At 43.0% G+C, this 24,598-nt stretch overlaps 4 protein-coding genes and 1 pseudogene across 5 annotated transcripts; 2 read left to right on the forward strand and 3 right to left on the reverse strand.

Annotated features, from left to right (window-relative positions):
* Nucleotides 1-4,674: 4,674 nt before the first annotated feature.
* On the reverse strand, nt 4,675-6,127 carry LOC127052059 (histone H3-like). Of its 2 annotated transcripts, XM_050955291.1 has the most exons (3): nt 5,726-6,127; nt 5,120-5,220; nt 4,931-4,999 (listed from the first exon to the last, which is right to left on the reverse strand). In XM_050955291.1, the coding sequence occupies exons 1-2, from the start codon at nt 6,120-6,122 to the stop codon at nt 5,159-5,161; spliced, it is 459 nt and encodes a 152-aa protein (XP_050811248.1). In that variant the 5' UTR covers nt 6,123-6,127; the 3' UTR covers nt 4,931-4,999; nt 5,120-5,158. The 2 variants fall into 2 exon arrangements, with proteins under 2 accessions (XP_050811238.1, XP_050811248.1); XM_050955281.1 differs by having other exon boundaries at nt 4,675-5,220.
* A 2,163-nt stretch (nt 6,128-8,290) lies between these two features.
* On the reverse strand, nt 8,291-8,671 carry LOC127052210 (histone H2B 8-like). The gene has a single exon (XM_050955629.1). It carries the CDS (start codon nt 8,669-8,671, stop codon nt 8,291-8,293), a length of 381 nt encoding a protein of 126 aa, XP_050811586.1.
* A 6,598-nt stretch (nt 8,672-15,269) lies between these two features.
* On the forward strand, nt 15,270-16,052 carry LOC127052102 (histone H3). Its single transcript, XM_050955406.1, has one exon. The coding sequence runs from the start codon at nt 15,318-15,320 to the stop codon at nt 15,726-15,728; it is 411 nt and encodes a 136-aa protein (XP_050811363.1). The 5' UTR covers nt 15,270-15,317; the 3' UTR covers nt 15,729-16,052.
* Nucleotides 16,053-16,262: 210 nt separating this feature from the next.
* LOC127052205 (histone H2B 5-like) lies at nt 16,263-16,888 on the reverse strand (annotated as a pseudogene).
* Nucleotides 16,889-17,008: 120 nt separating this feature from the next.
* On the forward strand, nt 17,009-17,891 carry LOC127052193 (histone H2A.J). The gene has a single exon (XM_050955574.1). The coding sequence runs from the start codon at nt 17,175-17,177 to the stop codon at nt 17,562-17,564; it is 390 nt and encodes a 129-aa protein (XP_050811531.1). The 5' UTR covers nt 17,009-17,174; the 3' UTR covers nt 17,565-17,891.
* Nucleotides 17,892-24,598: the final 6,707 nt, after the last annotated feature.

The following is a 24,598-nucleotide window of genomic DNA, read 5'->3' on the forward strand; positions in this document are numbered from 1 at the left end:
CACAGGTCGATTTAGCGGGTCTAGTGAAATCAACAGCAGATCGCTTTCCAGTCATCCCCTGTACTCTACCCCAGTCAAGAAGAGTAAGCTAAGTCAGCGGAACCCCCTCAGTGTAGATCCCACAGTAACTGAACCAAAGGTATGTCAACCCCTTCTAGATTATTCATGTAGCTGGAGTTGCATAACATAAGCATAAAGTAAGTTGACGAGAGTTTCTCCCATCAACCCAGTGGAATGTAGACACCGCAGAAGGTTGACCTAAGCTGTGTCAACTCTAGCTATGTTATTCACATAGCTAGAGTTGCATCAACTGAGCCCAGTAGTGTAGACCTGCGGTCACCAAGTACACCAGTTCTAAGTAAATAGTTTCTGAGTAAGCTGTCTAAATCTGTAACCCAAAAGCTTTTTTAAGGGCTGCTCTACACTACGGGGAGAGGTGGTCGATATAAATTATGCAACTTCTGCTATGTGAATAACATAGCTGAAGTCGATGAACTTAGATCTGCTTACTGTGGTGTCTTCACTGTGGTGTGTTGATGCTCTCCTGTCGATTCCCCTTGCACTTCTCATTGAGGTGGAGTATCGGAGTTGACCCTAGAGTGATCGGTGGTAGATTTGTCGCATCTACACTAAACACGATAAATTGACCCCTGCTGGATCAATCACTGCCTATCAATCTGGCCGGTTGTGTTGACAAGCCCTAAGAGCCATCCACCTTTTCATACAATGAGCAGAACATCACCTACTACTATTGCTTGTGTTTTTCAAACTGCATCCAGTTGCTTGCAAGTAAATAATTCATTATCATAATTAATAATACACAGTGAGGAAGCTTTACAGGCAAGCTGTCTGAAATTATTTTTATTCCCACACCATACCTAGAGAGAGAGAGAGAGCATGATTTCTCTTTGCTACAAGTAAATAAGCACTTGAGGTGTCATAATATTCCAGAAGACATAGGTTTCTTATCTATCCTATAAAATGATTAATACCCCCACACTGCTGAAATGAAGGTGTGATTAAACTGGTATTCACCTAAAATTAATTCAACATATCAGAATCGTACTTATAGAAAGCAAATTTAAACTGCTGGAATCTCACTGGGCTTACTAACTAAAAATCTTAGATACTATATAACCCAAATCTCTTGTTTCTCTCCATCCTCCCTCTGTCCCTGAAGAGAGTCCTTAGAGAGTTGAGCTCCATAAAACCAACTCATTTCTTACATTAAGTAGTTTCCCTATTTTCTTCTTTATTTTCAAAGCAGGTTTTTTTTTTGCCCCCACTTAGCCATAAACTTATTTAATTGTGAATATTTTATTAAATTGGGGGAGGGGGATCTGTTCTGAGAAACTTTCAATAAAGTGGAATTTAAAACAAAACATGCACAGGAACCAGGATTAGATCTGATTATGGAATCACATTGACACAATTATTCTATTAGTTTATATTATGAAATCCTTTAAATTAATAAATCTCCAGGATGCTAACCCAGAGAAGTTTTGTTACCTTTAAGTATCTATGTTGGTCAATTTCTTTTACTCTTTTACTTTAGAGGCTGAGAAGAGAAGCTCATAAGCCTTTTATAATGTTATAAAAGCTACAGTATAACTAAATGTGTCCACTGAAGTTTCAGTTCATTGGCTGGAGTTGGAGTTCTCCCTTAAAAGAACCTACGTATATGTAGATATATAGATATGGATAATCCTGGATGAACTTTAACCTCCAAAACTGTAAAGAGTGTAGCCCTGATCTTTCAGGATATAAACAGCGATGAGCTGACAAAATCATAACTTTTTATAGGGAACCGGTTGTTATGATTTAAGGGAAGGAGCGGGAGAGGGGCCGGGAATCCCTGCAGGGCCTGGGGCAAATTGCCCCATTTCCCCCCCGGCAACCCTAGAACTTGCAGTCCCCTCCCCCATTACCTTGCCAGCAGCTCAAAGCAGTAGGACGACTTTCAGGAGCTCAGCTGAGCTGCCCAACTGCTGGCCATGCTGCTCCTCCCCTTCCCTCCCCTCAGGCCAGCCCTGGAGCTTGCAGCAGGACCCCACACACACCTTGCTGGGACTCTTAAAAAGTGGCAGCAGGACGACTCCAGAGCTCAGCTGAGCTCCCCAGCTGATGCCGGCGGCTGGCCATGATGCAGCCGGGGGGAAGCGGGGGAAGGGCCAGGGGAGCCTCAGCCTCCCCAGCTGGGAATCGTGGGAGCAACAGGATGGTCCGGCCCGCGGACCGGAGTTCTTTGCCCGCCCCCTGGCCCTTTAACAACCGGTTCTCCATGGAGGTCTAATTTTAGCAACCGGTTCTTGGGAACCTGTGGGAACCGGCTCCAGCTCACCACTGGATATAAACCACGTCCATAGCTGTTAAGATCTTTCTTTTTACTGGATGAAGAGAATCACCTTGTCTGGATGCATTTTCTTCACTCAGCGGGTCTCCTCATACAAGCAGAAAAGAATCCTGTGGCACCTTATAGACTAACAGACATTTTGGAGGATGAGCTTTCGTGGGTGAATACCCACTTCGTCAGATGCATGCATGCGTCTGACGAAGTGGGCATTCACCCACGAAAGCTCATGCTCCAAAATGTCTGTTAGTCTATAAGGTGCCACAGGATTCTTTGCTGCTTTTACAGATCAGGACTAACATGACTACCCCTCTGGTACTCATACAAGCAGTACATTTCATGGCTCATCAAACGAAGCAATGGGGGGGCTTGTATACTGATTCCTGGATTGTCTTTTGGTCCCTTTTTCTGTGGTGTTGAAGGCCACCTTTACTAAGATCCTTTCTTCCTTTAACACATCCAAACATTTTCTAAGATGACTTTAATAATAAATAACAATTAATAATTATTAATAAAAGGCTGTGAACTGTTGGCTTGAATGGCTCTTTTATACACTGATCTGCCTGATTGAAAACTGACCAGGGATACTGGGAAAGCAAGGGAGTAGAAGAAGAGAATTTATTTAATAGTTATCCAGTTCCTTAAAGCTACATATTAAATACAATATTGTTCTTTTAAGAAAGGAGAGATTTGCAATAGAAATAAAATCCCTATTTTTCGTTATTTTAGTAATTAAATATTGCAACTTGTAATAAGCTAGTAAAGAACGGCTACCAAGAGGGATTTTACAACTAACTGGCTGGCTGGGTATCCAGCACAGGGGGCTACCTCCCCCCTCTTTATTTATCACACAACTAATTACTATAAAGTCCTCCCTTCTGTCTCTCAAATTTTAGATTTTAAGAAGGGACGGAAGGAGAGTAAACAAATCTTCCAGGAGGTGTGCATGCCACTCAGTCCAAGGGAAAGAACTGTAGGATATAACTATCTTAAAATATGCAAATTAAAACAAAATTAAATGAGAAGGGATTTTTCTGTGCATTTGAATCCTGTAGTTGTTTACTGTCATAAACAGATAAGTAAGAGTTAATAGAACAGAAGGACTTCATATCTCTTTTGCCTGTAAAGGGTTAAGTTCAGTGAGCCTGGCTGTCACCTGACTAGAGGACCAATCAGGGGACAGGATACTTTCAAATCTTGAAGGAGGGAAGTTTTTGTGTGTGCTGTTAGATTTTGGTTGTTGTTCTCTCTGGGTTCTGAGGGACCAGACGTGCAACCAGGTTTCTCTCCAATCTCCCTGATACAGGTTCTTATAGATTCAAAATAGTAAGTACTAGGTGATAAGGCGAGTTAGGCTTATGTTTGTTTTCTTTATTTGCAAATGTGTATTTGGCTGGGAGAAGTTCAAACGGGTATTTGGCTGGAAGGAGTTCAAATTTGTATTTTGCTGAAAGGATTTTAATTTGTACTTGTATACTTAGGCTGGGAGGGTATTCCCAGTGTCTATAGCTGAAAGACCCTGTAACATATTCCATCTTAAATTCACAAAGATGATTTTTACTTTTTTTTCTTTAATTAAAAGCTTTTCTTGTTTAAGAACCTGATTGTTTTTTTATTCTGGTGAGACCCCAGGGGACTGGGTCTGGATCCACCAGGGAATTGGTGGGGAGAAAGGAGGGAAGGGGGAGAGAAAGGTTAATTTTCTGTCTGTTAGGAATACTTTCTCTCTCAGGGAGAGTCTGGGAGGGGGAGAGAGAAGGAGGGGGGAAGGTGAATTTTCCTCTCCGTTTTAAGATTCAAGGAGTTTGAATCACAGTGATCTTCCAGGGTACCCAGGGAGGGGAAGTCTGGGAGAGGCAACGTGAGGGAAAGGGTTTACTTTTCTTTGTGTTAAGATCCAGAGGGTCTGGGTCTTGGGGTTCCCCGGGCAAGGTTTTGCAGGGACCAGAGTGTACCAGGCACTGGAATTCCTGGTTGGTGGCAGCGCTACAAGTACTAAGCTGGTAATTGAGCTTAGAGGAATTCATGCTGGTACCCCATCTTTTGGACACTAAGGTTCAGAGTGGGGAATTATACCATGACATTTACCCTCCCATTCGCCGGGCATTGGAGTTCATGATTAGGGTGACCAGATAATCAACTATGAAAAAATGGGACAGGGGGTGGGGGCTAAGAGGCACCTATATAAGAAAAAAGTCCCCCAAAATGGGACTGTCCCTTTAAAATCCAGGACATCTAATCGCCCTATTCAAGATGATTGCTAGTACCAAAGAAGAGGAAGCTGAATAATGTTCATGTTCACAGATTTGGTCGGTTTGAAAGTCATAATTAAATCCCCAACCACCTATATGTATAACAGAAGAAATGAAAAAGAAATATGGGAGAGTGCATGAATGCAGTAGAGTGGAAGTGTTTATTTAACAAAAAAAAAAAAGTAACAGAGGAAACAATAGAAAAGGGCCACTCAGGGAAGCGCAAGGTTCATGCATTAGGCCCATGAGCTTCACTTTGAGGAATCAATGAGGGAGGAATGTATTTCCTTAACCACGGAGCGGGGTTTTCAATTTTTCAAATTGTCCAATGACATTTGCTTCCTTCCGTATACCGGCGTATCCGGCGTGAGAGAGCTGAGAAGATTCCAACCGTCTTCTGGGCATTTTGAAAAACAAACTAAAAAACTATCCCAAGGCTCTTCCAAAAGCTGCTACACTTACACTAAAAGGATATTTTATAGCTTGAACACAAGATTTTTGGAGAATGCGAACTTACTTGCTGTAAAATATTTCTTATAAAGTTTCAAATTTGACTTCATTTTGAACTTCCACAAATGTAATTCAAAACAAAAGCCCCGCCGCCCCTTTGGCGATTTCCTGGGGAAAAAAAATACAGTAAACATGTTGTTTCATCAGGGGCAATTAACAGCACGAAGCGGTGCTGATCAACTTCAGTTGATCAGCACTGCTTTGGGGCATTCACTTAAAATTTTTGTCTACAGACTTGTAAATTTATATTAACAGTGGGATTATGCACGATTTTTTAAAATGAACAAAACATTAAATAGAAGAGACTATTTTAAACAGCAAATTACTTTTGTTTAGGAGCGTTATAATGAATGTAATCACAAAAGGTGGAGATAGCTGGAGAATAAATGTTAGAGGAATAGTAATTTACCCCCTGCCAATAAATTGTGTACATTTAGTCCGCAATTTTCATTTGAAAAAAGCTTTAAAACAAGTTTCGTACTTAAAAAAAAGACCATATGAACAGGTTACAGCTCCTTTCAGTGTGAATGTAGTGGCTCTTAAAAGAGCCTTTGGGTCATTTGGAGTAGTTTTCGTTACTAGAAGCTGAAGGGCAGCCTTTAAGCCCTCTCACCACGGATACGCCGGGCTAACTGGATGTCCTTGGGCATGATGGTGACTCTCTTGGCGTGAATAGCGCACAGGTTGGTGTCCTCAAAGAGCCCCACCAAATAGGCTTCGCTCGCCTCCTGCAGGGCCATAACGGCGGAGCTCTGAAAGCGCAAATCGGTCTTGAAGTCCTGGGCGATTTCACGCACCAGGCGCTGGAAGGGCAGCTTGCGGATGAGCAGCTCAGTAGATTTCTGGTAGCGGCGGATCTCTCGCAGGGCCACAGTCCCGGGTCGGTAGCGATGAGGCTTTTTCACTCCACCAGTGGCAGGAGCGCTCTTCCGAGCAGCTTTAGTAGCTAACTGCTTACGCGGGGCTTTGCCACCAGTAGACTTACGAGCCGTCTGCTTGGTCCTGGCCATATTAACAGACCTAGTCCCTGTAAAAAAAAGACTTTTAACAAGAAAAAATGGATGGTAATGAATAAGAGCACTACGTCTCGGGCAGTATTTATAACTAAATCCTCTCTTCTGATTGGCCTTTTCGAAGAAGCCAAATGTCATTGGACAATATGAAAATTTGAAAAGCCCGCCTTGTTCATTGTGATTTCCCCTTCTCTTTTTTGCTTTTCAAACTAACTTTTAAGGATCAGTGGCCAGTTTCCTATCTCGCTATCACACATCTGCCACCCCCTATTTTTTGGGAGGGGATTTTTTTTGTGTGTGTCTGTGGCTCGGGGTTCTGACTATATCATTTTCAAAGTGATTGAATCTGTATCCCTGAATGTTATTGCCACTTTCTTTCTTCCAACTAAGAAAGCTTTGCACTAGCCTCACTCCCGGAGACAGGAGAACATTGAAATCACGTGATTCGTCGAACGCATAAAAATACCTCTTGGTTCTGATTCCCTTTTATGTTTTAATTTGCTGCTTTTAAAGTGATACAAATGTCTTATATTTTTCTTCCTTTCAGACAGAGGGCAACCCGCACTTTATAAAGGATCTGTTATGTTATTGATCTGCTTATGTCCTCCATTATAACCTCAAGTGTGATTTTTAAAGAGAGAAGTTTTATAATAATTAGGCGCAATATTCACATACTAAAATCAAGTTATTGTTTAGTTTTATAATGATAAAATAATTTGTCTCCAAATAATTGACCCAAGAAACAGTCTATGTATGTTCAATATCTGGCTTTAAGGGGTAGGAATATTATTTCATCCGTTCAAAAACCTCAACTCAGTTTTCAATCAGGTCGGAGCCATCATAGGCTCTGTACTGAAGCCACCAGCCCACAGTCATTTTATTATTACTGAAGGTGTCTAATCAAATGTTTGAACGTGGTAAAGGAGAAAATGATGCTAGTAAAAGTGGGCTTAAGCATCACAGAAAAATGCCTCGAAATAATATTCAGGTATTTCCGATTGTCTGTCACCGCGTTTGCTGTAGTGGTGAAATGTATCTCTGGTCTCATCTAAGGGTGATCCTCGATGATGTCATTTACGCTGAGACCAGGAAAAGACCTTAATAGGCACGAGCATAGTTTGTGTCCTGAAATATCGAGCCCAACTCTTTATGGGTTTGAAGGGTAAAGCTCGTCCAGGGTATAATAAGGGCCAACCCCAACTCCTGCCAATTACCTGAAACTTCATTTACCTCCTTAGTTTATATTGTAGCTTTTGCAAGCCTACAAAACGTCTACTAGCTTCTCAGCCATGAAAGTAAACAAGGCAATGGACCTGACCATTTTAGATAATATACCATAACCAACCTTTCTGCCAGCTAAATAGGTGAGAATGGATCAAAGTGAAATCCTAGAGGATTACTACCTAAGCGTTCTATAGTATAAAGTAATAGCATAATAACGGTGTTGCTATGACTGTAATGAGATCTGATCCTGGTTCCTATATGTGTTTTGTTGAAAAGTCCATTTCAACAAACGTTTTCAGAATGGCTAGCCTATCTGTAATTCCATAAATCTATACAGTGGCCCAAAGAAAATTTATGGCTTAGTAGGGGGAAAGTGCTTTGAAAATAAAAGGGAAACTTTGTTTTTTAATGTCTTTGATATAAGAAATTGACAACTGGTTTAATTCAAGGGCTAAAAAGTGTTCAAGGATGGGGAGATGGTATGGAGGAATGAGATATTAGGAAACAGTGACAACAGTGATTAGTTTGAAAACCCACTGAGATCCCTGAAAATTAAAAACCTATTTTATACATAATAAACCTAATGTGTTGCTAAAATGTTCCCTGAATACCACGTAATCATAATGCTACTTTAGTAACGGGTGGCTTTAATCACTTTTACAGAAAAAAATCCTTTCACCTGGACTGTAGCAAATACAACTCCTTGTTTATTACAATTAGTAAAAAGAATCCAGGCTTCTTTTCTGCATAAATTTCGGGAAGAGAAACTGGTAACAAATTACTTGGAAATAGTTATGTAAAACTATTTTTTCCCTTCGCAAACGACATGATGCAGTTTGAAAAATATAAGTGAGACATGTTAGTGATGCTATACTCTTTAAACGAAAAGGTGATTGGCTCTTAAAAGAGCCTTTGGGTTATAGATTTAGTTAGCCAGATGTTTACTTAGAGCTGGTATATTTGGTAACAGCCTTGGTTCCCTCAGACACAGCATGTTTAGCCAGCTCACCGGGCAGTAACAGGCGCACAGCGGTCTGGATCTCCCGGGAAGTTATAGTCGAGCGCTTGTTGTAATGCGCCAGGCGAGACGCTTCCCCAGCGATACGCTCAAAAATGTCATTTACAAAAGAATTCATTATACCCATAGCCTTAGAAGAGATACCAGTATCTGGATGAACTTGCTTCAGCACTTTATATACGTAGATGGAATAACTCTCCTTCCTTGTCTTTCTACGTTTCTTGTCTCCTTTCTTCTGGGTCTTAGTCACAGCTTTCTTAGACCCCTTCTTTGGAGCTGAAGCAGATTTTGCAGGTTCAGGCATTTTCTGACTGTTTATTCTTATTTAAAGCTACTTCTCACAACGTACAGTATGCGTGAAACTCAGTGCTGCCCCTCATTTATATAGCCTCATGCAAATAAGGAACCTATTTTTCCTTGTTTCCTATTGGACTTGACAAGTCACCCCGTTACATCTTGTCTCGCTATTGATGAGAGTGAGATCCGTATTATCATTGGCTGATCAGACAATCACATCTTTTTAGCTTATGCAAAATCATTTAACTCTTCTAAGATTGATAGTGTGGGACAGAGGCGGGAGCGCTGCATTTTTTGGTACTTTTCTTTCTCTAGATAGTTGTTAGTGCGACGTACACTATGGGGTCAGGTAAAGCAGGGAAATAACATGGTTTAAGGCCAAGTTTCCTTTTGGCTAAGATTTTCTGAGTCTAGTAAAAAAAAAAAATCTTAATGTAAACTAACATTCCCTACTTTTAAAACATGTAGCAGTACCATTGGGAAAGGGGTGCATTAGAACATTAACGAGTAATGAATTCGATTAACAAGTGTACTAAAGAAACAATATGATAAATGATCCTCTCCTTTTCTCCCACCTCCTTCCTTTCAGGGTCATTTTTGCTCAGGTTTTTTAAATATAATTCCTAATGGCCACCAAATCTGACTGGAAACTAACAAAAATCAGGTATCAAGTATCAGAGGGGTAGCCGTGTTAGTCTGGATCTGTAAAAGCAGCAAAGAATCCTGTTTAGCATAGCAACAATTTTCTCAATATCTCTAGCTCTCACACACACACATTCTCTCTTTCTCTACCTCCCCCCTTCCTGAATGGAAGAAGAAAAGTCTTTATAATGTTGAATCTGCTTTAAGGTGAAAAGCTGTGTGTTTTGTCGCTGTCCAATCCTGGCAGGCTTTTCAAACTAACTAATAGATTTAATCCCACTTCCAACAAAGGGTCAGAAATGGAACTTTTTTCTACAGATCACCAATAGTTTCCCCTTGCACACTGTACTTTCGGCCTCTCTCTTTTGCACAATGTCTGGAACCGAATTACCTCATTTTGCAGCCACTGGAATTTCCCTTGGAGAGACAAATGGTGGGTTAAAGAAGAGTCAACAACCTATATCCTGGGGCTGGAGAAACCTTGGAAGATGAGAACTTTTGTTTTCATTAAAAGCAGCAAAGAATCGTGTGGCACCTTATAGACTAACAGACATTTTGGAGCATGAGCTTTCCTGGGTGAATACCCACTTCGTCGGATGCCGAAGTAAATTGTAATTGCAAATTGTAATTGTGATTGTAAATGTATCAGCAATACAATCAAATATACAACAACAATTTTCTTTATAGGGTTTTCTCCAAATTGGGGTGGAAAGGAGTTATTTGAATTGATTTTGTCAATCTAAATAGATTTCAAAGTAAGGAAGTAATGGCTCTGGTAGTTCTGAACATGGGTTAAAAAATTGTTCCCTCCTTAACAAGTCCTTTTCCTCCTAAAACCACTACATTCTATTAAAAAGACTGTAGTGCCTCCTGCAACACCACACAAAGACCTGCAGAGAGATATAATACAAGAGAGAGATTTCACTGCTTATACTTATAGCTTCCTTCTACTGTTTGCTTTACATTGCAGCATGAATTATAGGTACTCATAGCTTTATCTTAGAGATCTGTGTAGAATATTTTCAGCTATATATAAAAAGGTATAGAAAAGGGAACAAGGATTGAGAATAAGGGCTTCACAATGCATCGTCAGTGTAAAGGTGAACCTGGGAAAGGCCCAGAAAAAATGTAGCTTTAGGGAATTGACTGTAAAACTGAATCAGAGCAGGTGAGAACTGGTGCATGGGTGCAGGATAGAAATGGCAAGGAAGGGGTGCATTGAAAGTAAATGTGTTAATCTGTAATAAAGAATATAAAAATATAATCTATGCACACTGGTAGGTTATTTGTGCTCAGATTTAAGGGAATAATGATCTTCTGTGTCTTGAGTTACATTTGTCTGAAATGAAATGAAGAAACCCATAACCAATATCATTCTGACCCCTGGTCAGTGGAGTTCAAAACTGTGCTGAGAGCAATCCCTGTCCTGGCAGAGGCATAGTGGGACTGTAGCTGGGAGGATGTTTTTTACTGGCACAGGTAATGCAGAGACTACACTGACTTTTTGCTGATAGAAATATTTCAACAGAGGACTTATCTCCCTTTGGGGAGTTGGGTTAGTTTTAGTGACAGAAGGTCTGGGTTTCATTGGCAGAAATGAAATTTTCATGTGGAGGCTTGCTAAACTGGGGTGATAAATGACATCTTTCACAAGATAGATGAGCCTTCCTGTAATAAAAGTTGCTGTGTCATCGCTCACACCCAAGAAAGCAAAGGGTAGAAATATTGTCTGGATAGTGGGGTATGGGTTGTCCTAATAGGCGACTTGATTAGGAAATTTGTAAAGGTGCTCCTTAAAGGGATGGGGTGATGTGTGAGGAGGAAGGAAGGATGGCACTGAATATTGCAAGTTACCTAGAAAATACAGTTTTTCAGGGCTTGGCTACACTGGAGAGTTGCAGCGCTGGTGAGGGGGTTACAGCGCTGCAACTCAGGATGTGGCCACACTTGCAAAGCACAGCCAGCGCTGCAACTCCCTGGTTGCAGCGCTGGCTGTACACCTGGTCGTGCCTCGGGTATAGCGATTCCAGCGCTGGTGATGCAGCGCTGGTCAGCAAGTGTGGACACTACCAGCGCTTTTATTGGCCTCCGGGGTATGAGGAGGTATCCCAGAATTCCTGTCCACAACAAACCGGAAGAAAGGGGGAGCTCGGAGTTCAGCCAAACTGCTTATTTAAAAAACAAACACAGCTCCTGTTTGCTGAGCGAGCGGACGCAGGCAGGGGAATTACTTTGGAATATTCACAGCTGTTTGCTTGAAGAGAGAAACAGCATGCTCACACGGCAGAGGGGGAGGGGGAAGTCCGTGTTGAGCAGATGCTTATCTGGTCTGACGGCTATTTAGGAGTGCATAATTTGCATTTAGTGAATAAGAGAGGGGTGGGGGAAGGGGTCAGAACTTTTCAAATGATTGAAGGTAGGCACTGTGTGTCTTCCAGTCCTTAGAACTTGCAAGGCAGGGAGCTGAGAACAGTGTAAGCTCCAAAAATCCACTCTCTCTGTCTCCCCCACGCTCCCTGTCACATTCCACCCCACCTCCTCTTTTGAAAAGCAAGTTGCAGCCACTTGAATGCTTGGATAGCTGCCCACAATGCACCACTCCCAACAGCGCTGCAAATGTGGCCACATTGCAGCGCTGGTAGCTGTCAGTGTGGCCACACTGCAGCGCTTGCCCTACACAGCTGTACGAACACAGCTGTAACTACCAGCGCTGCAGAACTGTAAGTGTAGCCATGGCCTTAGCAGTATTGATGAGTTTGCTGACTTGAAAGTCCCTCTGAAATACATGCACAACTTGGATGTGTCATTCAGTCCTTTTTAAAGAGCTTTTTATGTAGAAAAGTTATTCCAGTGGTAAGAATCAGGAATGAAGAGGATGTGGCTGCCTTTTATAGTCTTTTGCCATGCGGCTTGTGATTTCTTTGCTTCAAGCTGCCCAGCACATGGCTTGAAAGGCTTAAAGTTCTGCCCATAGTCATGTCCCTGCATGCCTTGCTGAGTTATCAGGTGTATCTGCCTTCTCTCAGTGGGTCAGTTGTATAGATGATGGTCCTTAATGGGCCATCAAGAAGGCTAGGCAGTGCTGATCTCAAACTTACTGTCACCCAGAAGCATAGCACAAGTTTGAAATACAGACAGACAGATATATCTATCACTAACAATACAAAAGTGATAAAAACACAAATGAGATTATCATAATTGGCAAATTATAACATTTTTGCAGATACCTTACATGGCCTATCTGGCATAACTCATTAGAATTTTACAATATTGATACAGTGAAACCCCGCTATAACGCGATCTTTGGGGTCCAAAAAATCCCATCGCGCTAAATGCGGGGTCGCGGTATAGCAGGGTTTCATATCAGTCAGGTTTTCAGTGGTCCCCAAAGCGGTGCATTGAGGTGCACCGCCTAGTGCCCCTAGTGCCTAGTGCCCAGCAGGGGAGAGGAGTTGCGGCCCTCCGCCTACCGGGGACAGAGAACTCCGGGGCTGTGGGCGCCGGTGCTCTCTGTCTCCGGCAGGCGAGGAGCCTCGGCTCCTCTTGAAGCCGGAGGGAATCTGCGGCCCCGCACCTGCCGGGGACAGAGAGCACCGGCGTCCGCAGCCCTGGAGTTCTCTGTCCCCGGCAGGCGGGGAGCCGCGGCTCCTCTTGAAGTGGGAGAGAAGCCGCGGCCCCGCGCCTGCTGGGGACAGAGAGCACCGGCGCCCGCAGCCTTGGAGAAGCCGGAAAGAAGCTAGGGCCCCACGCCTGCTGGGGACAGAGCGCACCGGCGCCAGCAGCCTCGGAATTCTCTGTCCACAGCAGCTGCGGGGCTGCAGCTTCTCTCCCCTGCCATGGTGTTGCGGACCACTGGTACAGTACCGTTCTTTATTATACTGTACCTTAAAGGGGAGCCAACCTGCCATCGCTTTATATGCGATTTCGCGTTATAGCTGGGTGCATTATGGCAGAGTTTGACTGTATTCATAATGTCCTCAAGCATCCCCCATATTCCATACAGTCACAGTAATAAACAGATAATATGGAACAATTAGAGGCCAAAGTTAATGAGTTCCTGGATACCAGAAAGCTCTTCTCCTTTTCATGATGGATATTCTCTGATTTGGGCACTAGTTCATTCAGTTTTTTTATATCTTTCCATATGAAATATTCATTAGCTTTCCTTCAACCAATGTTATATAACAATACTCATACACATTTATCCCGATTTTTATCATTTGATTTTCATTTCTCAGTCTATATTATTATAAATTATTAGCATAACGTTACTCAGTCTTAAACTAACAAAATGTAACACTTATTTTCTATCATTCAGCAATTTTCTTCATATTTTAATATTATGATTCAGTATATGAGGATGATCCAAAACTATTCATTAATATAAACTATTTTTATTTGAACAGGAAAGGTATGGGGAACAACGTGACCTTAATGTCTACATATAACTTTTTCAAACATGGGATTTCAGGGGACTTTCTGCTTAAAGTTGAGCATCACACTTGCAAGTCATTAAAAAGTATTATCAATAATTTTGCCTGTTCCACACAATTTATAACTAGTTCTTACATTCCTTCACTTGTAAAACAAGATTAGAGCCATATTAACACAATGCAGGGAAAGACTAATATGCAACAGCAGACTTAAGGATAGTCAACCGTATGAACCCACAAAATCTGTGGCTTTTTATGTAATAATCACATACTATTTTTTTAAACAGAAAAACTACCTTTCAGTCCCACGATGGACTGTGCTCATGGAATAAAGCAAGCTTGTGCAGTAAAGGAGTCTGTTGTCTGTAGGAGGCCTGAAACATTTATTGTGGGAGAGGAGGAGGGAGAAAGGGAGATTGTTATCTTTCATTTTTATCTCCTTTGTCTGCTGCTTCGGCCCACATATTAAGCCAGGTTGATTCTTATGAGCAAAGATATATCAGGATGAAAATCTAGACAGAAAAACTGCTGCCTTTTACTACTTAAGCATTGCAAGGGATTACCATTTAAGAATGTGTTTAAGGTTTGATTAAGGTTTAAGGCAGGACAGGAGAGTAAAGCAGTCCTTCATGAAGGCAGAGTACCCCTAAGTCTGAGAAGGGGAAGAATTGAAGGATATTTGTGCAACCACCTAAATATCCACAAATGAAAACAATATCCAAGAGATTTTTAGTCTATTAGACAAATTATATAGTAATAATGCCCAACTAAAGAATATTACACTTAATATTTAGCATTAATATTCTTTTAAAAGTAATAATATCTATTGTTTTATAAGAAACAGGAAGATCTGTATTCTAAGTTCCTTCATTACATATCCGGGGGGGCAAAAAACAATCACTGTCAGGCTGAAACAATGAAAATGCTAATGGTACATGTAAGGATTCAGGAGAATACACAAAAGCCTAATTTGGCTCCAATTATAGTTACTTCATATATAACTTGCAATATACGCAAATAAGCGATTTAAAGTCCACTATTACAGCTCTTTTACTGCAAGGTGGGTAATTCGGTACACTTTCTGCAGTAAGAAATCCTCCAGGTGGAGAAAGATTGGTGTCCTTGATCATAGTGTCTGGCTAGTTCCCTCGGCAGCAGCGGACGTCTTGCAAGCTGGAAATTTTGCAAGACTAATAGTGAGACATGGAGCCTCCGATTTTTTTTAAGTGCACAGAAATAATGAATGGCTTTGTAAAGTGATGTTTCAGAGAGAGAAGATATCTAAAAAACACCTATGCTGATGTAGTCCAAGAATCGTGAATTTCACAGATCATGTCCGTTGTCCCGTCCCCGGAAGCCGTTTTCAAAAAAAACCCAGTAAGTGCTAGGATGGTGGCGAGGCGGGAAATGTCGCATTTCTCTATAAAAAGCGGGTTTTTCAAATTTTCAAAATATCCAATGACAGCTGGCTCCTTCCTATCAGCCAATCAGAAAGGAGATATTGCCTATAAATACCTCCAGTGAAAAACTAACTGGTAGTTTTTTACAGTGTTCTGTAAGAGGCAACACTGTGGGAAAATGGCCAGAACCAAGCAGACTGCCCGTAAATCTACCGGTGGCAAAGCCCCACGTAAACAACTGGCTACTAAAGCTGCTCGGAAGAGCGCTCCTGCCACTGGTGGAGTGAAAAAGCCTCATCGCTACCGACCCGGGACTGTAGCCCTGCGAGAGATTCGTCGCTATCAGAAATCCACTGAGCTGCTCATCCGCAAGCTGCCCTTCCAGCGCCTGGTGCGTGAAATCGCCCAGGACTTCAAGACCGATTTGCGCTTCCAGAGCTCGGCCGTTATGGCCCTGCAGGAGGCGAGCGAAGCCTATTTGGTGGGGCTCTTTGAGGACACCAACCTGTGCGCTATTCACGCCAAGAGAGTCACCATCATGCCCAAGGACATCCAGTTAGCCCGGCGTATCCGTGGTGAGAGGGCTTAAAGGCTGCCCTTCAGCTTCTAGTAACGAAAACTACTCCAAATGACCCAAAGGCTCTTTTAAGAGCCACTACATTCACACTGAAAGGAGCTGTAACAAACCCGTAGTTTATTCTCTCTCTTTGTGTTGCGCTTAATTGAAGATTATATGAGCATTTAGAACTTGTTTTGGGTAGCTTATTTGGTTGAAATGAGCTTCACTTCAACTCACGGTGATTGGTGTTCTCTAAGTGGATTGAATAATTGTGTCCTGTTGTGACTAAGCCGGGCTTTTTTAAAATATAGTCAATAATTTGGATGTTCCCTTTTAAATAGCATTTCACTCGTATTTCTCTGTTTAGCTGGAAGATTTTTGGCTAGCAGCCTTTAAGATTTTACATGAGAGCTATTCGCAGAGCTTTTTTTTTTTTTTTTATGTCTTCCATAGTCGATTCTCTAGGCTAATGTTCTCCTGCAGGAAGCCAGAGGTGGACAGAATGGTCCTATATGTAAATCATTTATAGGGGTTGAATATATATAATGAAAAAAATTCCTATTCCTGCCAACATATTAAGCTTCTGCGTTTTTTAAAAAATACTAATGTAGTTTGGAGAACAAATGATGCTGTTAATGACAATAGAGCTCTTTCATTGAAAAGATAGATGGCTCTTAAAAAGCGCCTTTGGGTTATAGATTTAGTGGTCAGCCAGTAAGCCATTTACTTAAAGCTAGTATATTTGGTGACAGCCTTAGTGCCCTCAGACACAGCGTGTTTGGCTAGTTCCCTCGGCAGCAAAAGTCTTACAGCGGTCTGGATCTCCCGGAAGTAATAGTTGAACGCTTGTTATAATGTGCTAGTCGAAATGTCTTCCCAGCGATGCGCTCAAAGATATCATTTACAAAAGAGTTCATTATTCCCAGTCTTCGAGGAGATACCAGTATCCGGATAAACTTGTTTCAGCACTTTATAGACATAGATGGAATAACTTTCTTTCCTGCTATTCCTACGTTTCTTATCCCCCCCCCTTTTTTTTTAACCTTAGTCACAGCTTGCTTAGATCCTTTCTTAGAAGCGGGAGCAGATTTTGCTGGTTCAGGCATTTTTGACAGCTTCTGCTTTACCGTGTACTTCACTCACTGACACCTACTGCTACTCAGCGTGAATAACACGAACCACCGCTGCTACTGCAGTATTTATAGATATCTTATGCAAATAAACGACTCTCCTTGATGATTTACTATTGGGTGGAAGCACAAGAGATGTCTCCAGAGGCACATCGAATTCCACTATTGGTCAGAGTGGATCCGCGTCTCCATTGGCTGTTTAGATACTAACGCTACTTCAGCCTATCAAAAAGCGCTTACCTCTTCAAATAGAACAGATATAAGGGTAGAGTAGGCTATAGTCAGATCATTCGTATTCCTATTTTACTTTTGTTGCTGTAATTGCTGCTTAAAACGATCATCAATCATGTCAGGTCGAGGAAAGCAGGGAGGTAAAGTGCGAGCTAAAGCAAAGTCTCGCTCCTCGCGGGCTGGGCTGCAGTTTCCGGTGGGCCGTGTGCACCGGCTGCTCCGCAAAGGTAACTATGCTGAGCGGGTGGGGGCTGGAGCTCCGGTCTATATGGCCGCGGTGCTGGAGTATCTGACCGCTGAAATTCTGGAGTTGGCTGGCAATGCGGCGCGAGATAATAAGAAAACCAGGATCATCCCCCGTCACCTGCAGCTCGCCATCCGTAATGATGAGGAGCTCAACAAGCTACTGGGAAAAGTGACGATCGCTCAGGGGGGTGTCCTGCCCAACATCCAGGCTGTGCTGCTGCCCAAGAAAACCGAGAGTCACAAGGCCAAGAGCAAGTAAAAGCTGAAAAAGAATCTTTTCTCAAAAAAAAAACCCAAAGGCTCTTTTCAGAGCCACCCACAAAATCAAAAAATAGCTGTGTTATCCCTGACTTTATTAGTAGTAAACGATATGTTAATAAAAAGGTATGTTTTTACTATTATTCTGAAATATTAACCAGCAGCAGTTAGGTTTGGTTGTGGGTTAGAAAATATGAAAAATGGGACATTTCATACTTTCTTTATAGATCATTTGTATTTGGGGGGCAGGGAGTGTTTCTAATCTGACTGGAACCTAAATAACGTATCCTGAGAGGGAGTTATCTGGTGTTAAGTACAATCTTCTCTTAAATTATTTCCTCACCTGGATAACAAAGCAGCATTTATATAATGTTGTCTTTTCCCCCTTTAAAAGATCGAGCTGTGCGGATTGTGAAGGGACAGTTCCTTGCAGAGCAGAGCAGGCTTTTCAAACGTAACCCTGCTCCTGTCCGTAAACTAGAAAAGAGATTCTTGTCTATAGATGATCAAATTTCTCCTCACTCCCACCTGGCGGCCGAAGCTATATTCCCTCAGGCGCACACAACTCCTTTCCCTCACACAAGAAGCATGGAGTTAAAGTAACTTCACTCCCCTAACAATGTATAGAGGGGATGCTCGATTGTAACATTAGTATTGAATTTTCTAAGTAAAGATGTTCCAATTCGTTCGCTTTCCAGCAAGGGCGTCCGCTCTGTGACACGAATGACCCAAATGAACCCCCTTTCCTGGGGGCTGCTTCATGTTCATTCCCAGTGCATCCACAAAAGCATTCAGTACTTCAGCTTCTTCCACATTATCTGTCACTAAGTTGCCTGCCCCATTCAGTAAGGGTCTCACACTTCCCCGACCTTCTTTTTGTTTCTAACATACCTGTAAAAACTCTTCTTGTTACCCTTCACATCTCTAACCAGCTGCAACTCCAATTGTGCTTTGGCCTTCCTCATTACACCCCTGCAAGCTCAAGCAATATTTTTTAAATTTCTCCCTACTCATCTGTCCAAGTTTCCATTTCTTATAAGCTTCCTTTTTGTGTTTCAGCTCAGCAAAGATTTCTCTGTTAAGCCAAGCAGGTCGCCTGACATATTGGCTATTCTTTCTGCACATCGGGATGGTTTGTTCCTGTGCCCTCAATAAGGCTTCTTTAAAATATTAGTCTGCCAGGGGATCCTACCCATCAGTTCCCTGAGGGAGTCAAAGTCTGCTTTTCTGAAGTCCAGGGTCAGTATTCTGCTGCTCTCCTTTCTTCCTCTTGTAAGAATCCTGAACTCAACCATCGCATGGTCACTGCTGCCCAGGTTTCCACCCACTTCTGCTCCTACCAGTTCCTGTTTGTGAGCAGCAGGTCGAGAGGAGCATGGCCCCTAGTTGGTTCCTCCAGCCCTTGCACCAGGAAGTTGTCCCCAACACTTTCCAAAAACTTCCTGGACTGTCTGTGCGTTGCTGTATTGCTCTCCCAGCAGGGTAGTTGAAGTCCCCCATGAGAACCAGGGCCTGTGATACGGAAATTTGTTAGTTTTCTGAAGAAAGCCTTGTCTACTTTCTCCTCCCGGTCTGGTGCTCTGTAACAGACACTCACATCATCCTTGTTGCTCTTGCCTCTAAGCTTAACCCAAAGACTCTCAACAGGCTTTTCTCGAGTTTCATATTGGAGCTCTGAGCAATCATACTGCTCTCTTACATATCGTGCAACTCCTCCACCTTTTCTCCTCTCCTGTCCTTCCTGAATAGTTTATATCCATCCATGACAGTCCTCCAGTCATGTGAGTTACTCCACTGAGTCTCTGTTATTCCAATCACACCATAGTTTCTTGACTGCGTCAGGACTTCCAATTCTTCCTGTTTGTTTCCCAGGCTTCTTGCGTTCATGTACAGGCACCTAAGATAACTAGCTGATTGCCCTACTTCCTCAGTAAGAATCAGGAGGCCTACCCTGTTGCATCCTCCTCTTTGTGTTTCCTTCCAGTATCCCACTTCCCCGCTTACCTCTAGGCTTAGGTTTCCATCCCCTGGCAAACCTAGTTTAAAGCCTCCTCACTAGGTTAGCAAGCCTGCCTGCGAAAATGCTCTTCCGTCTCTTCATTAGGTGGATCTCATCTCTTCCTAGAAATCCTTCTTCCTGGAACAATATCCCATGGTCAAAGAATCCAAAGCTGTCTCTATGAAACCACCTGTGCAACCATGCATTTACCTCCACAATTCAATGGTCCCTTTCTGGGCCTTTTTCTTCAACAGGGAGGATGGACAAGAACACGATTTACACATCAAACTCTTTTATCCTTCTTCCCAGAGCCACATAGTCTGCAGTGACCCACCCAAGGTCATTCTTGGCAGTATCATTGGTGCCCACATGGAGAAGTAGGAAAGGGTAGTGGTCTGAGGGCTTGATCAGTCTTGACAGACACTCCATCAAATCCTGAATTCTAGCTCCAGGCAAGCAGCACACTTCTCAAGCTTCCTGGTCTGAATGGCAGATGGATGACTCCTCTCTCTTAGGATGGAGTCCTCGACCACCACCACCTGTCTCCACCTCTTGGGGGAAGGATTTAATTGATAAACCTGAATGTCTTGGTCCTGAGTGTGTGGTAAACCTCACCCAACAGAGGGCAGGAATCCCCAGATCCCAGCTCACATGAGGGAGCTCTGTAAGTGTCTCAGATGACCACCACCCCTGAAGAGTGATTGGGGATCCCCAAATCATGGCACACAGAGGGGAGCAGGAAGTAGGGCTCAGACACCCTCTGGGGGTAGGGAGAGGGGTCAGTCCCCCACCACATTCTGGCACATACAAAAGGGAAGAATGTGGGGCTGAGAGGGTTCCTGCCCCCCATATCGCATGCTACTCACTCCTATGTCCCTTTCCCAGGTCTTTCACCTGAGCCTCCAACCCCTTTCATCTCCTCTACTACCTATCCCCATTTATCTCCCTCCCTAAAACCCTCCTACCCATTACACTCACTCCACTACCTCCTAGAATGCCCTTTCCATGTCAGCAAGCACTTGTATGTTTTTGGTATTTTAATCAAAAAATACTTTTGTTACATTTCCTGGAAATAATATTTGGGGAGAGAGGGGAGAAGAAATGCTCAGTGTAATTCTATAAGGATAAAGATCAAGCACATGAGGCATATGATGAACCTTACTGGATAGAAAAATCTTTTTCAAATAATGTTTTATTTGAATTTCTCTTAAGAATCATAGACTCATAGAATATCAGGGTTGGAAGGAACCTCAGGAGGTCATCTAGTCCACCCCCCTGCTCAAAGCAGGACCAATCCCCAACTAACTAAGGGGCTGGTGGTTGCTATGCTCTTTGTTGGGGTAATCTGAAGCTTGGAGATCCTGGTGCAATGATCTGAACCCCAGTTTGATCTGTATATATGAGAAAAAAAATGTTTGGCAGAATCTCTCAACTTTAAGAAAAGCTTTTTTGAGGAGGGGCTATCTCTCAAGAACCCCTTGGTCAAAGGGCTCCCAATTTGGATCACTAACTGAACCCTGCACCCGCATGAGACAAGCTAAATTTCATGGCGATCTGAGTAACCATGTAGATTTTAGAGCACCTAAAAGAACTGAGCTTTAAACAGAAAGTTGGTCTTAACCTTAACTATAGCAGAGCTGTTCATCTGCTATAATGTGCAATTTTATGTGATATGTTGTGTCCCACAGAATTGTATTCCTTCATTCATCACCATGCACCGCAACTGCACTTTGTTGTGTTGACTGATGGAATGATTACTGTCAGCAGGTCACCATGACTCACTGTGACAAGGAAGAGGTGAATTTACACCCAAAGGCACAACAAACCTCTTATTTCTTATTGATGTGAATCACAATGGTCTATTCTTGCCGGGGGGATTTGTAGCAATCTGGTTTAATATATGACACTGTACTACACTGTGGGGGTAAGAGCCATTAATGTTACAAAGGGAGTCCTTCCTATTCTCTTGTATGCTATATAGGTTCTTGTACTGTCCTCATCACCCTATTATCTGTAATCTGTTATTCAAAATACAAGCAATCTTAATGTAAGAGTTACAGAGATGAACAAAGGATATTTATTATTGTATTACTATTGGTTTGTATGTTTTTTAATGTTAATAGCAAATACTGCAATGTTACAGTATTTTAAAATTCTGCAGCTTGAGAAGGAGTGCCCGTTAGATGGCAGTAGAGGGTAATAAATGAGAAAGGATGACGCGTTTTATTTTCATCCGTGCCCTAGAACCCTTAGTGATCATTTTAATCCATGCTTTCTAAAGATCTGTGGATTCATAGTTAAATTGTGTTATAGTAGAGCATAGTTAGCATTAAGGTGTATTGACTTTTTTTGCTGTCACGTGTGTATATCAAATTATAAGTATTGTTTCCCGTTTTCTTTAAGCAATTTCGAAGCCTTTCCCACATAAAATAATTCTACTTATTAATTATGTGAATGAGTTCCTTTTCCTGACGTGGAAAATGACTCTGGGTTTCTGCTTGATTATTTGTACGGCCATTCAAATCACTAGTTGACTACTTACAGTATGGTACTGCAACGGGAATAATAATAACGGAAAAGGAACATACGTCCTAATGAACAAACGTAACGAATGAAAGAAAAGAATACAGCATCCGACAATACAAGAGGGCCCTCCTAACTTTGGATGAAATACAGTAAATGTGCACTTATCACATTGGTTCTCTTTTCGCACACTTGGGGTAATGGCGGCGAATGCAGATGCAGGGGAGTAGCAGACGTTGATGTGTCACAAAACCTGATTGGTCAGATTTTACCGCAGACTGCAAATCCATAAAAATCAAAAGGACCATTTTGAAACCAAAATAGGCACAAAAGTGAAGCAGTTTTACCAGAAGGTCCTCCAGGAGGCAAAATATGGTAATGGCAAATGAAAAATGTCATTTGACAGCTGCTGGTATTGTAAACAATTCACAGAGACTCCAGGTATTGCCAGAAAATCAGGGATTCTGTTGAATTAATAATTAGTAGAGCTAAAATTTGATAATCTGCCAAAGTTTGGGAAAAATGATTATATATCGGAGTCTAAATGGAGCAATAGCGAGCGGAAGGGCCAAGCTAATAACCCGCCAGTTTTCAGGCATCAGGGGGTACATCTACACTACAGGGTAATTTCGAATTAACTTAAACCAGTTTTATAAAACAGATATAAAGTCGATTGCACGCGTCCACATTAGGCACATTAATTCGGCGGTGTGCGTCCATGGTCCAAGGCTAGCATCGATTTCCGGAGCGTTGCACTGTGGGTAGCTATTCTGTAGCTATCCCATAGTTCCCACAGTCTCCCCTGCCCCTTGAAATTCTGCGTTGAGATCCCAGTGCCTGATGGGGCAAAAATCATTGTCGCAGGTGGTTCTGGGTACAGCCTCACCCCTCCCTTCCTGAAAGCAGCAGACAACCATTTCACGCCTTTTTTCCTGGGTGAACTGAAAGCAAACGCCATAGCACAGCAAGCATGGACCCTGCTCAGATCAATAGCGCAATTCTGGACGTTGTAAACATCTTGCGCATTCTCATGCAGTCTATGGTGAACCATGAACTGCAAAGGCAGGCGAGGAGGAGGCAGCTACGGCAGCGCGGCGACGAGAGTGATGAGGACATGGACACTGAATTCTCCCTAACCGCGGGCCCCCGCGCTTTGGAGCTCCTGCTGGTAATGGGGGAGGTTCTACCCATTGAATGCCGATTTTGGGCCTGGGAAACAAGCACAGACTGGTGGGACCACATAGTTTTGCAAGTGTGGGACGATTCGCAGTGGCTGCGAAACTTTCACATGCGTAAGAGCACTTTCTTTCAACTTTGTGACTTGCTTTCCCCTGCCCTAAAAAGCCATAATACCAAGGTGAGAGCAGCCCTCACAGTGGAGAAGCGAGTGGCAATAGCCCTCTGGAAGCTTGCAACGCCAGAGAGCTACCGGTCAGTCGGGAATCAATTTGGAGTGGGAAAATCTACTGTGGGGGCTGCTGTGTTGCAAGTAGCCAAAGCAATCATTAAGCTGCTGCTACGAAAGGTTGTGACTCTGGGAAACGTGCAGGTCATAGTGGATGGCTTTGCTGCAATGGGATTCCCTAGCTGTGGGGGGGTGATAGATGGAACCCATATCCCTATCTTGGCACCGGAGCACCAGGGCACCCAGTACATAAACCGCAAGGGGTACTTTTCCATGGTGCTGCAAGCACTGGTGGATCACAAGGGACGTTTCATCAACATCCACGTGGGATGGCCAGGAAGGGTTCATGACGCTCGCGTCTTCAGAAGCACTGTTCTGTTTAAACGGCTGCAGCAAGGGACTTACTTCCCGGATCAGAAAATAACAGTTGGGGATGTTGAAATGCCTCTCGTTATCCTGGGTTACCCAGCCTACCCCTTGATGCCATGGCTCATGAAGCCATGCACAGGCAGCCTGGACAGTGGTCAGGAGCTGTTCAACTACAGGCTGAGCAAGTGCAGGATGGTGGTAGAATGTGCATTTGGCCGCTTAAAAGCCCGCTGGCGCACATTACTCACTCGCTCAGACCTCAGCCAAACCAATGTCCCCTTTGTTATTGCTGCTTGCTGTGTGCTCCACAATCTCTGTGAGAGTAAGGGGGAGACCTTTATGGCGGGGTGGGAGGCTGAGGCAAATCACCTGGCCGCTGATTACGCGCAGCCAGACATCAGGGCAATTAGAAGAGCTCACCAGTAAGAGGTGCGCATCAGAGAAGCCTTGAAAACGAATTTCATCACAGGCCAGGGTACGGTGTGACTGCTGTGTTTGTTTCCCCTTCATGAACCTCCTCCCCTTTATTGACTCCTCCTGTAAGCAACCCACCCTCCCCCTTCGATTACAGCTTGCTTAAGGAAATAAAGTCACTATAGTTTAAAAAGCATGTATTCTTTATTAAAAGTCATTCCCTGTAAGCAACCCACCCTCCCCCTTCGTTTAAAAAGCAAGTAATTATAAAAAGAGGAAGAGAATTAACAAGGTATCCCGGGAGTGGTTTGGGAGGAGGATAGGA

This window comes from Gopherus flavomarginatus, chromosome 1, assembly GCF_025201925.1.
Source record: "Gopherus flavomarginatus isolate rGopFla2 chromosome 1, rGopFla2.mat.asm, whole genome shotgun sequence".
Lineage (NCBI taxonomy): Eukaryota > Metazoa > Chordata > Testudines > Testudinidae > Gopherus > Gopherus flavomarginatus.

Coding starts and splice junctions, on each gene's coding strand:
- LOC127052210 (XM_050955629.1), bottom strand. CDS start 8,671: ATGCCTGAACCTGCAAAATCTGCTTCAGCTCCAAAGAAGGGGTCTAAG.
- LOC127052193 (XM_050955574.1), top strand. CDS start 17,175: ATGTCAGGTCGAGGAAAGCAGGGAGGTAAAGTGCGAGCTAAAGCAAAG.
- LOC127052102 (XM_050955406.1), top strand. CDS start 15,318: ATGGCCAGAACCAAGCAGACTGCCCGTAAATCTACCGGTGGCAAAGCC.
- LOC127052059 (XM_050955281.1), bottom strand. CDS start 6,122: ATGGCCAGGACCAAGCAGACGGCTCGTAAGTCTACTGGTGGCAAAGCC. Junction 5,221..5,725: donor GTTAGCCCGGCGTATCCGTG/GTGAGAGGGCTT, acceptor TTTTTTCCCCAG/GAAATCGCCAAAGGGGCGGC.